Raw genomic sequence first — 13365 nt, 5'->3', positions numbered from 1 at the left:
TAATTGTGAGCAGCTTAGTCGGGTCCCGTAAGGTTAGTGATGGACAGGTTTGAGGCAAAGTGATTTGATTCAGTTGAAGACAGCTTTAGAGATCGAGCAAGTTATTTCTCTCATTTTCTCGTCGCAACGATTCCGATATGAGGGATATCGCTGTTGTTAATGAGTTTTATAGCATCGGCGCATATGGCATTTTGGACAATCATATGTATACTTTGGCAAGCTCTATGGCGTCGTTGTGACGTAATTTGTCAATGACGCAATCAAGTGGGGGTTACGATTGACCTGTGAAAAATTGTTATGATGCGCCACTGGAAGTACGTTAGTTACTAAACTACACTAGACCCCTATACTGGTCGATTTATTTATTTTTTACAAACTGCGATTTGCTATATTTTCAGTTATATCATAATTGCTACTGTTTCATTTGCCGGCTTTTTAGAATTATGCAGAACGACAATGATGAGCACAGTAAACGTGAAGTATTTGGTATACATTTAAAGAATAAAGATGTAATGAAAAAGGGGAAATGTGCACACGCCATGTCTGCCAAAAATGTGGGAAGGTACTAGAAACAAACAGCAAACTCAAGACACACATGCTTATTCACAATGAAGAAAGGCCATTCGAATGAAAAATATGTAACAAGAAGTTCACTCAAAAAAGTCATTCGACCATACACATATCAATGGTACATTTGGGAGAGAAAACACTTCTGTGATGTCTGTGGAAAACACTTTGCAGAAGAGTCAGATGTAAGGAAGCATCACGCAAGAATACACGATGAACCAGGAACAATGAAAAAGACAGTCAATAACAAGCCAAGGCCATTTATCTGCGAAGTTTATGGGAAGCCCTTTATGTTTAAATTAGTTTTGAATAATCACAGAGTTGTGCACACTGGGGAGAAGCCATATACTTACGAAGTTTGTGGCAAATGCTTCGGTTATTGAGAAACCTTGATCAAACATATTCTAACACACGCGGGACAAAATCTTGTCAAGGAGAGACGTTTTGCATGTCAAATATGCGGAGCCAAGTATGAGAAGAAAGATGAACTGCGACAACACAGCGTTGTGCACACTGGTGAAAAACCTTACTTTTGTAACTTGTGTGGGAAAACTTTTGGGTGGAGAAAGAGCGCAAGAATACACAAGATATCATCGTGCTTTGCCAAACGTGCACATTCAGAACTGTAAAGCATACACACTAACAAAGTATTATTTACGTTGTGTACGTCTAAGTACACTTTCGTTTTCATGGATATTTCACTCGTCTACGCTCGCCACTGTTTTTTATTGTTCTATATCAGGTATCCAGGACTTACTTTGATACATTTTTAATCAACATTGCTCGATTTTTTTCACCCACTTTTGTATTTAATACTGTTGGGTCAAAATCACTAGTACCTCTGATCAAGGTATTTTTGTTTTTATCGGGCTCTCAAATATGAATTGGCATTTTTTTACTCTATTTCATATTCTGTTTGAAATGTGTTTCATTATAGTTAATAAACGACATATTAATTTAAATAAAAGAAGTGGAGCAGGAGCAATATGACTTAAGGCTGGCGATATCATATTTTATATGATTGTGTCGGATTTAGTAAATATTTCATATTGAGTTGTTCGGTTGCTATATTTGCAGCTACAGGACGTCGTTGACTGGACGACTTCTTTTGCGACCCCTCCTCTACTGCAACAATACGATACCCGTTTTTGTAATTTGTTATATTCCTTTTATTTATTTCATATCGTATATTGGTTTTGCACGACGAAAAAAAAATATATGAAACTAATGAGTGACGCATGTTTTCGTTCTTCGGAATCTGGACAAATCGTTCAATAACTTTAATTACGCATTGGGCAATGTGGCGTGATCGCGCATTGAGATAAGAATAAGTCATGGCAACACAGGTGTTATGATAACACACATAAATATTGATGCCTCATTGCCACTGATATACGATAGTATAAGGACAAATTTTGCCAATTAGAAACCAATCAAAATTTACTGCGTTAATATATGTATATGTAAAAACGATTTAATATGTAGCCTGGTAAAGAGAGAGTTGAATCAAATTTAAATTAGATAGAAGCCGGAGGCAATTTTAGGCCAAATTAACAAGTAGCAATTATCCCGAATTTTGTTCGCCGATTCGCGTTTTTAATTATTAGAAGTTTAGTCTCATCGCGTAAGGCTAGTGATAGACGAGTTTGAAGCAACGAATTTTATAGGTCCATTGAAGACAGCTTGAGACGTGATGGAGAACAGCAGCCCATTTGATGACGCCCTAAATCCTTTGGTTTCGTATTAATTATAGACGTATTAATTATAGAAGTCAGCGTGAACGTTGTCTAACAAGTATAGTGAATGAATGCGTGAGATGGATAAAAAAATGAAGTTCGAGTCCAGCTATCTAGACTAAGAAATTATTGGATAAAATTATAGTGATATATTTTACCTGATGCGCGAGATGATCTAACACTTCAAATATATATATATATAGTAGAGCCTGTGCCAGGGATGGCGAACCTTTTTTGAATGAATGGATCAAAAATTATATTTGTATCGCGGAACAGAAGAGACTGGTTCACAGATATTTAATCCATGTTGGTATCTATAAGAAACTTCTGAAATTTTATAAGTTTTGTTGGTGTTAGTATAGTTTTGTGCTTTACTTCTATCAGTGACTTTTTATGGCACTCGATTTTATGAAATTAGAGTACGAAAACACGCATATGAATTACCAAAAACGTTTAGGATGACGCGGCAAATTATTTTTTTGGTTCCAAAGAGTTTGGAGGGAATTCCATCCTGATAGTATTATATTTTTCAGCTTTCAAGTACATTAAGCCACTTTACACTGCCCCCTTGTTTTTTCAGATTTCTAGGTTTTTATTTCAATTCTGAAAGATTTTGTGTTCTCAGCGGCATTGTAGGCGAGAAACTAGTAAAATGCAAAGTAGCATTTAGTTCTCCTATAAAAATAGTCTGCAGATGCACTTCCGAAAGAGACAAGACGTTGCGAGAAATGAACAGACCAATTGCATTGTTATGTCATAAACGATGTCAGAGCCAATAGCTGAATAATGGTACACAGCGGTATAGACATGCGTCCAACATTAGGTGTTTTGAAAATTACTATATCGGCACAGGAATTAACAATTTGAATATGAGCGATCGCAGCCCTGACTGCCCAACTGACCGTACATTATAATAGTTTAGTTATTGTTAAATTAATTGAGGGTCGGTTTTATCAATTTTTATCACTGATATTTTATAATTTTTTTAAAAATTTTATTCTTGTCTTGGCGGGTCACGAATAAAACGCGGTGGTTCAATGATTCGCTATCCCTGGCCTATGCCGTACTAGTCATTTTTTTTTACTAACCACGAGTTGCTATATTTTCAGTTATATTATAATTGCTCCTTTCTATAAATATGCAGATCGACAATGATAAGCTGAGTAAACGTGAAGTATTTAGATTTCATCCAAAGAATAAAGATGGAATGAAAAAGGGGAAAAGTGCTACGTACACTGAATACAAACGCCATGTCTGCCAAGAATGTGGAAAAGTATTAACCCAATATTGCAATCTAAAGGCACACATGCTTATTCACAAGGGAGAGAAACCATTCGAATGTGAAATTTGTAACAAGAAGTTCACTCAAAAAGGTCATTTGACCAGGCATATATCGATGGTACATATGGGAGAGAAAAAATACCCCTGTGATGTCTGTGGAAAACACTTTGCAAATATGTCATGTGTGAGGAATCACTACGCTGCCTTACACGCGGAACCAGGAACAGCTAGAAAATTAATGTATACGAGGCCGAGACGATTTTCCTGCGAAGTTTGTGGAAAAACCTTTGTGTCTGCGTTCAAGTTGAATCACCATAGTCATATACACACTGGCGAAAAACCTTATACTTGCGAATTTTGTGGTAAATGTTTCGCTTATAAAGATAGTTTAAGCAAACATATACTAACACACACGGGACGAAAGACTTCCAGAAAGAGACCTTTCATTTGTCGAATATGCGGAGCAAAGTATGAGTCTAGATATAAGCTGCTGCAACACAGCGTAGTGCACACTGGTGAAAAACCATATTCTTGTGACTTGTGTGGGAAAACTTTTGGGTGGAAAAAGAGTGTAAGACTACACAAGTTGTCATCGTGCATTGCCAAACATGTACACTGAATACTTCACGTGAGCGTAACGTGAATACTTCACGTGAGGCAGGGGTCGGCAAACTACGGCCCGCAGGACGCTTCACTGAATTATATTATAAGAACAACTGTATTGACGATTATATTCTTTTCGTAACAGAATATGTTTGAGACACTAAATTATAATATAACCTAACAAGTATATAATTCATAATCACTCGTTCAATGGGCCTATAAATTGATTATAATTAGACAAATGGCAACAGAAAATAAAAAAAAGTTGACGCTGAGTGCAAATGGTTTAATGGCGCAGAAAATATTCAAATGATCAGTCTTCGCGCGCTGCTTGGAATTTAACTGAAATCTGTGTGAAAAAATGTGATTCATTCGCCATTCCCTCGGTTTTTATCTTCCTAAAAATATGTGCGGCCCGATAATAACTTGCAACCTTTAATTTCGGCCCGCGAACGATAAAAGTTTGCCGATCCCTGGTGTAAAGCATATATATTCTAGCAAAGTATTTACTGTACTTGTCAAGGTGTTGTTTGTACTTCCGTTTCTAGGGTTACCTAACTTGCTTTCGCTCGGCGTTGTTTTTGTGTGTGACAGGCAACTCATGTTTAATCCAGGTTGTCGGGACATAATATTGCTTTTAAACATTTTTTTTTCCACTCCTATATTTATAACTATTTGGCATGAATCACCATTGTCGCCATGAAATATTTTGACCTTATTTCAAATTCTGTTTTCACAAAGTGTATTTCAATTATACTAAATATTAATAAACGACCGACTCCACCATACCAGAGACCTGTGTACTTCTCAATTTAAATTATATGCTACAAATAGAACAAACAATGAAAAGTTCCAATTCCCTGGCTGTGTCAAATTAGCATTTCGATGGACTCAGATTCGAATTGTGAGACGCGAAACAGCAAGATACTACTTAAGTCTGTCTTACGAATTGCGTTTCGAATGTTGAACCTTGTCTTAGGCCCGAACTCGATCCGTATGACGAGTGACTCAGGGTTGTTACTTATCGATCTTGAACGGTAAGTATGTTAATGGGTATTTGTCAGTTTGTTTGTCTGTCTGTTAGATACACGCGATATCTCACGGAAGCGAGGTTGAATCTGCTCCGAATTTTGCACGTGCATTCATCATATCTTGGACCAGAAGTCTATTGATTTGGGATTAATTATGTCGTATAATTAGTGATAGGACACGCGGTGTCGCTATTGAATCATAGTGAAGGATACACGCCGTTAGATCGATAAGTCAGCGGTCTCTGACCGCTATCTCGTTTCATCATTAACCGACAAATCGACCATTTATAACGATTTTTTAAATAATTGGGCTGAGTCACCCATTGTATGTATGTATGTATATTTGTATTACTTATAAATACTGGAGACGGGATGTAGGCACAAGACCGGGCATGTCCAACCTTTCAAGTGTCGCGGGCCACTTTCTCATAGAGAAATTCATTCAGTTCTCATAGGGAAATTCGGGGCGCAAACGTTTTTACCAAACTCAAATACCTACCATCTGATTTACGTTAGAATTTGAACGTCGCTTAATCAAATGCCTGGATTGCACAACAATTTTGTGGATTTCTGAACACAAGATGCACACAAAGACCATGAAATTCAACTCAACGTTTCTTCAAAATGCACATACATCGGCGTCAAAAATCAAGAAAAAAAAATAAAGTTATCATTTTTTTTCTCCAACTAGTGCGAAACTTGCTTCTGATTGTCATTGCTCAACTGTTTATGTCAACGGGTAGTTTTGATACCGCACAATGTAACTAACTGGCTTGTCAAATTTTCGTTCGTCAGTGTACTCCTCAGTGGCGGCGCGTCAATAGGGCCAACCGGGGCAATGCTATTTGAATCAGTTAGAGACCTTTAGTCCATTTGCTTTCGATTTTCCACATTCCTTTTGAGCTCCTCACTTCTTTCCGGCTTCGCATTTCTTAGCCTTAGACCTCATAATGAATAAGGTTGATGCACTACCTCGCACTCCGTTTTCGCAGCTGCCGCTGGAACAAAAATTAGAGGTACAACGTCTTGGGCCTTATCAACCAAAAAATGGTTTACTGGAACAATCCCATGACGGAGGAAAGCGTCGGCGTACATTCTGCGCAGAAACTTGGTATAAAAAACACGAATGGTTGTGTTACAGCGGGGACAAAAATGCACTTTTTTGTTTTTATTGCCTACTTTTTGCTACCGCCCGTGACTCACGTTGGTGTAAATTTGGTTTTAGAGATCTTAAACATCTTTCCGAGCGTGCCAGGGATCATCAATCTTCTATGGAGCATCTGAACAATGCAGTAAAATACCGAACATTCGGAAATGTTAATATTGCAGCACAGTTGGATGAAGGACGCGCGGTTTCTATTCGTCGGCACAACCAAAACGTCGAGAAAAACCGCCATGTTCTCGGTCGATTGATAGATGTTTTGAAGTTCATTGGTTGTCACGAGCTGTCCCTCCGTGGGCACGATGAACGGGCTGGCTCTTCTAATAGAGGGGTATTTTTGGATATGGTGGAATACACCGCATCCCTAGATACAGTATTGAGAGATCATCTTGACGCCGCAACTGTTTCGAAAGGGATCTAAGGATATCCGAAATGATTTGCTCGACTCTATGTATAAAATTTATTTACAACATTTGGCTCTGGAAATTGAGAATTGCCAGTTCCTTTCGATTCAGTCTGACGAGACAACTGACATCACGTGCGTTTCCCAACTGGCTGTGATTTTTCGGTTTGTGAAAGATGGTAAACCTACCGAGAGATTTCACAGCTTTGTACCAATCGTTGATCGCACGGCTTGCCGGATATCGGCTGTACTGAAAGAAGTGTTACAGCCTTACAACGCGAAGTTAAAATTGATAGCTCAAACTTATGACGGCGCAGCAGTCATGAGTGGGTCGAAACATGGTGTTCAAGTTTATATAAAAGAAGATTTTCCTCATGCGCATTTTTTATATTGTTATGCACACCAATTTAACATCGTTATTAAAAATATGTGTCTTGATACCCCTCTCGTCCGTATATTTTTTGCAAATGTTTCGGGGTTTTCTTCATTTTTTTCCGTTTCGCCGAAGCGCTCTGACCTCCTTCGCCAGATATGTAGCCGCCGTCTCCCAGCTTGTGCACCAACACGTTGGAACTTCCAATCACGCGTGGTGCAGGGCGTGTCCGAAATTAGGTCTGAGCTCATTGAGTGTTTCAATGGCATTCAGAGCTCTCCGGTTTGGGACGAACGCTCTGTGAGGGAGGCGGTAGGTCTAAAGCGTCTGCTAGAAGATGGTGAGTTTTCATTTTTTCTCTCTTTTTTCTCCACAATATTCTATCACGTTGATGTATTATACGGCGCATTGCAGTCAAGGCTAATGGATGGAGCGTCTGTGCAGTCGTGTATTTCAGACTTCTGCGATGCTGTATCTCGTATCCGGGAAACAATAAAATACGACGACACATGGAGTGCTTTTTTACGCCGCGGGCAAACAACGCAGCGTTTGATTTTGTCTGCAAAGGAATGCTGTTACATTCTGGTGAATCAAATAGGCGATCGTCTGCGCACTGAACACCTTGCCGCGTTCTCTTTGATGAACCCCAAAAAATTTTTAAAATTTGCACGTCAATTTCCCATTCATTTGTTGGCTACTGTCTCCAAATTTTACTCCATGATAAACGTGGGTAAATTGGAAAATGAATTGCGATGTATATACACCAATCAAACTTTTTTGAACATCACATCAACTTGCGCGCTCTATGGTTTCCTCATAGATAACACTCTAGTAACTACCTTTGCGACGTCTGCAAAATTTCTGGACATCATTTTGACGACGCCTATTTCTTCCGCCGACGCAGAGCGAACATTCAGCACGCTGAAGTGTATTAAAACGTATCTCAGAAACACAATGAAGCAAGATAAATTAAATTCCTTGGCTGTTTTATCCATTCACAGAGACGTTATTTCTGGGATGCATGACTTTAATCAGCGCGTTATTGAGCATTTTGCTTCCAAGAAACCGCGTCGTGTTGCATATATGTTCAAGCATTAGAAGTCTAGCAGCATATATATCTATGAGTGAGCGACGCATGTCCTTATCTTTGCATTACCTTTCCTTTCTTCATAGTAACGTTTTAAACCTTATTTTAGGTTTTGTCTGCTTTCCCGAAGTTTCTGTTAATATGTCATTGTATTTATCTGGGTAAATATTGCCTTTCCTTTTGAAAGAGGTTTCAAAATAAACTATGTCTATATTTATTAATCCCTTGACTTGGACCGGTTTCAAAGACGCTTTCTTATCGTTAAAAATTGTCGCTTTTACCGATTGGTTGTTACCGATGGAATGGTTTTTATACTCATAAAATGATGGGAGAACTTACAGCGCTCATCCTGTCCCCGTAGATGGGAGTGACTTGGTCCCGCAGTAGCTTGCCCCGGTTGTCAAAACGACCACGCGCCGCCACTGGTACTCCTATATGCTTCGACTTCATAATTTTCAAATTATAAGACTTCAAGCTCGAAACAGATTTTTCAGTATATTAAGCATACATCGTTGTCTTACAACTCTTCCCAGTCCTTTTAATATTTCCAATTTTCATCCTCGAGCTTCATATTTTTTGTTCCAGACGTACCGGCGGGTTTGTTTTTGTGGTTCAACAACAATCGATAAAACACAGTACCGGTATGTGACTTCAACCTTGATGACTTCACAATAGGTAGAAAACTCGTTGTATCGCCACAGATATTGCACGCTTGAGTGGCCCTCTGTAAAATCATGTTCTGTGGCGTTTAACAACGCTTTTCTTATGGCGAAGTCGCGTGAAATTATAGCCTAAATTCTAGTAAGATTTGATATTATACCAGGAAATTTCTATGTTGAATATGTTCATATGTGCGTAGTTATTTGAAAACTTTAAGTGGGCCGCACGAATTCTTCCTGTGGGTTAGACATCCCTGCACAAGACTATATTGGCCTAAAACACGAATGTGCCGCATACACCCCATTTGATATGTATAAATTATAATAAGGTAAATTAAATACGTATAATATGGTCCTTTATGGAACGAGAAGACCGGGGTTAAGATAGCTGGCATAGATAATGATGCTTTGGCAATTAGCGACTTGTGAGAAATAATGGAATACAACGCCTCGGTAAAGCGAGAGTTTATGATCAACTTCAAACCCGATAGAAGCCTGGGGCAATTTGAAACCAAATTAACAAGTAGCAATTATCCCAAATTCGTTAGCAGATTCGCGTTTGTAATTGTTGAGAGTTTAGTCGAGTCGCGTAAGACACGAAATGAACAATTTGAAGCCAAATTATCAAGTAGCAATTATCCCAAATTTCGATCGTCGATTCGCGTTTTTATGAGCAGTTTAGTCGAGTCGCGTAAGGTTAGTAGTAAGCAATCTTGGAACGAAATGATTTTGGATCCGATGAGAACAGTTTGAGAAATGATGGGAAATCAGCAAAAGCACCGATCATATTCAACCTTGAGAGTGGATCAAGAAAGTATAGCACGTACAGGTAACTCCATTTATAAATGACTGCACGTGCTTGATAGCCAAGTTTACTTCATTCTACTCTAAATAGGTTAAACAGGAATAAAAATAAGACTATATTGGATGTATTTTGCTCGTTGTGAGAAATGAGCTAACATTCCCAAAGAATACAGGGTGTCCATAAAGCCTCTTTACAAATTCAATTTTGTTATGAAGTCAGTTTTTGATTTATCCCAAACAAGGTTCGTTGTCTATGAGGACCAAAACAATATATAGTATCAATATAACACTTCCTATGGTTTTGCTCGTTTAGCGTGTTACAGAGACCACAGGTTATTAGTCGAATTTGATAATAGGGAAGTTGGTTGCGGAAAGGGCCCGATTTTTTCAATGATATTTCATAAATAGATTTTTTCATACTCCTCAATAGTCTTATATAATATTTTAGAGCAAAATCACCTAAAGGAAATTCAAGCGCACGCAAATAAATGAGAATAATATGTGAGTTAAGTCAGAAGCGTCGTTCAACCACTGAAGTGACAAGCGCTACCGAGACCAAGGAATTCCAGAGCGCAAGAAATAAAAACATATCAGTTCAAACTGCTACAACTTAAGCTGCACGATTACGTACATAAAATTCGTTATAGTTATATTTTTCAATAGTATATTATACTTATTATTACAGGCCCTTATCTGCAATATTTACAACAATAATATAATTACACAGCATTGAATTTTACGCTGCCCTGGCTTTTTTGAAATATGCAGATCGACAACAATGAGCCGAGTAAACGCCAAGTATTCGGGGTTCATTCAAAGAATAAAAACGACCTGGAAAATGAGAAAAGTGCTACGTACACTGAAAGCAAACATCATGTTTGTCGGGAATGTGGGAAAGTATTAAGCTCATATAGCAATCTCAAGAGGCACACGCTTATTCACAAGCCAAAAAGGCAATTCAAATGTAAAATTTGTAACAAGAAGTTCACTCAAAAATGTCATTTGACCAGACATATATCAACGGTACATATGGGAGAGAAAAAATACTCCTGTGATGTCTGTGGGAAACACTTCTCAGAAATGTCATATGTGGGGAAGCATTACGTCGCTTTACACGCGGAGCCGGGAACAATTAAAATGGCAATCAAGAAGAAGCCAAGACCATTTTCCTGTGAGGTTTGCGGGAAAAGATTTTTGTCGAAGCAAAGCGTGAAAAATCACAGTGTTATGCACACCGGTGAAAAACCATATAACTGCGACGTTTGTAGTAAAGGCTTTGCTTATAAATCAGACGTGAAGAGACATATGCTAATACACACGAGACAAAATCTTGTCAAGAAGAAACCTTTTGCATGTGAAATATGTGGAGCCAAGTATGAGAAGAAACGTGAACTGCGGCAACACAGCGTCGTCCACACTGGTGCGAAACCATTCTCTTGCGACTTGTGTGGGAAAACTTTTGGGTGGAAAAAGAGTGTAAGATTACACAAATTGTCATCGTGCTTTGCTGAACAAACACATTCAGCACTTCATTCGTGAACGTAGAACATAAAAACTAACAAATTAATTACTAATTACGTTGTGTGAGTATTTTGTTACTAATGGTTACTTCAATTGCCAGCGCGTTGGATATTTATTCATTTTCCGACTCCCTTCACCATCGAAGGCTATTTTACTTCATTTTAAATTATGTTTGTACAAAGTGTATTTCTGAATAAACTAAAGAGCGATGCTCATATATATTGACGTGAAGTAGTAAGCGTATATGCCCACAACCTACCAGTTCCGATGTCTTGTCTTCATGCACCCCAATCCCCCGCCAACCACCCCCGCCCCCCTCATGCCAAAATAGTGAAGGTTTTTAATTTGATTGACGTCATCGCACACAAAAACGAATTTCCATGAGCCCACGGAAATTTTTCAAATGAATGAAATTTTAGTGAAAATACAATGTTTAGCCACTAAAAACTTCACGATTCATAGATCCACTTCGCAGTGCTCGGGTGTCTTTAAGATGTATTTTTAAGGGTGTACCGCAAATAGTAATTTATATACAGAAAGAAGTCGCCCCATAATTATAAGATGCAAGTCAACCTCGTTTGTCATATATATTCTATGTAATCGCCCTATCATACTTCCGAGATTTATTGATTTTAACATACGGATGTTGCATACAATTTTGTCTATTAGACTTTCTATAAGATTGGACATAATAATTAGTTGTTATAATACGAAATAATAATTATAGCCACTAAAGCGGGGTGCCGTTACGTACTTTCGTCGCAAAACTCAGCTGACTGACTTGAAAGAAAATCCTTGTCCATAAACAATTCTTCGATTTGTACAAAATATAATATAACAGCAGATATTCGAAATTATGCACTTACCTACGATCCAGGTGAATTGCGATAAATATTGGAAAACGTATTCGATAAACGATATTCATCGTGTATCTTGGTATCACCTCATTATTGGCTGCAAAAATCCTTCTAATCCCTTTTTTAGTCACCACTTTGAATGCTTGTTCTGCGAGTTGTTGTATACATATGATCCATCTAGATGACTGTTGATGAATTATGGAAAACTTATCCGATAAACGGAATTTGTGAAGGTTGGCGTCTTGTATCTTGGTATCACTTCATTATTGGCTGCAAAAATCTTTCTAATACCATTTTAATCACCATGCTTGTTCCGAGAGTACAAAGTATATTTCTGAATAAACTAAAGAGCGATGCTCATATATATTGACGTGAAGTAGTAAGCGTATATGCCAACAACCTACCAGTTCCGATGTCTTGTCTTCATGCACCCCAATCCCCCGCCAACCACCCCCGCCCCCCTCATGCCAAAATAGTGAAGGTTTTTAATTTGAATGACGTCATCGCATACAAAAACGAATTTCCATGAGCCCACGGAAATTTTTCAAATGAATGAAATTTTAGTGAAAATACAATGTTTAACCACTAAAAACTTCACGATTCATAGATCCACTTCGCAGTGCTCGGGTGTCTTTAAGATGTATTTTTAAGGATGTACCGCAAATAGTAATTTATATACAGAAAGAAGTCGCCCCATAATTATAAGATGCAAGTCAACCTCGTTTGTCATATATATTCTATGTAATCGCCCTATCATCCTTCCGAGATTTATAGATTTTAACATACGGATGTTGCATACAATTTTGTCTATTAGACTTTCTATAAGATTGGACATAATAATTAGTTGTTATAATACGAAATAATAATTATAGCCCCTAATGCGGGGTGCCGTTACGTACTTTCGTCGCAAAACTCAGCTGACTGACTTGAAAGAAAATCCCTGTCCATAAACAATTCTTCGATTTGTACAAAATATAATATAACAGCAGATATTCGAAATTATGCACTTACCTACGATCCAGGTGAATTGCGATAAATATTGGAAAACGTATTCGATAAACGATATTCATCGTGTATCTTGGTATCACCTCATTATTGGCTGCAAAAATCCTTCTAATCCCTTTTTTAGTCACTACTTTGAATGCTTGTTCTGCGAGTTGTTGTATACATATAATCCATCCAGATGACTGTTGATGAATTATGGAAAACTTATCCGATAAACGAAATTTGTCCAAGGTTGGCGTCTTGTATCTTGGTATCACTTCATTATTGGCTGCAAAA

The 13365-nt window shown here is 38.0% G+C and overlaps 1 protein-coding gene across 1 annotated transcript; it reads left to right on the top strand.

Moving 5' to 3' along the window:
• Positions 1 to 128: 128 nt before the first annotated feature.
• On the top strand, positions 129 to 11452 carry LOC120343869 (uncharacterized). The gene is made up of 3 exons (XM_078112691.1): positions 129 to 942; positions 3422 to 4200; positions 10475 to 11452. The coding sequence occupies exons 1-3, from the start codon at positions 609 to 611 to the stop codon at positions 11243 to 11245; spliced, it is 1884 nt and encodes a 627-aa protein (XP_077968817.1). The 5' UTR covers positions 129 to 608; the 3' UTR covers positions 11246 to 11452.
• Positions 11453 to 13365: the final 1913 nt, after the last annotated feature.

This window comes from Styela clava, chromosome 5, assembly GCF_964204865.1.
Source record: "Styela clava chromosome 5, kaStyClav1.hap1.2, whole genome shotgun sequence".
In the NCBI taxonomy this organism is placed as follows: domain Eukaryota; kingdom Metazoa; phylum Chordata; class Ascidiacea; order Stolidobranchia; family Styelidae; genus Styela; species Styela clava.
This window is presented reverse-complemented; position numbering and strand designations above follow the sequence as displayed.

Coding starts and splice junctions, on each gene's coding strand:
- LOC120343869 (XM_078112691.1), top strand. CDS start 609: ATGAAGAAAGGCCATTCGAATGAAAAATATGTAACAAGAAGTTCACTC. Junction 943..3,421: donor AGTTTGTGGCAAATGCTTCG/GTTATTGAGAAA, acceptor CAGTTATATTAT/AATTGCTCCTTTCTATAAAT. Junction 4,201..10,474: donor GCATTGCCAAACATGTACAC/TGAATACTTCAC, acceptor TGAAATATGCAG/ATCGACAACAATGAGCCGAG.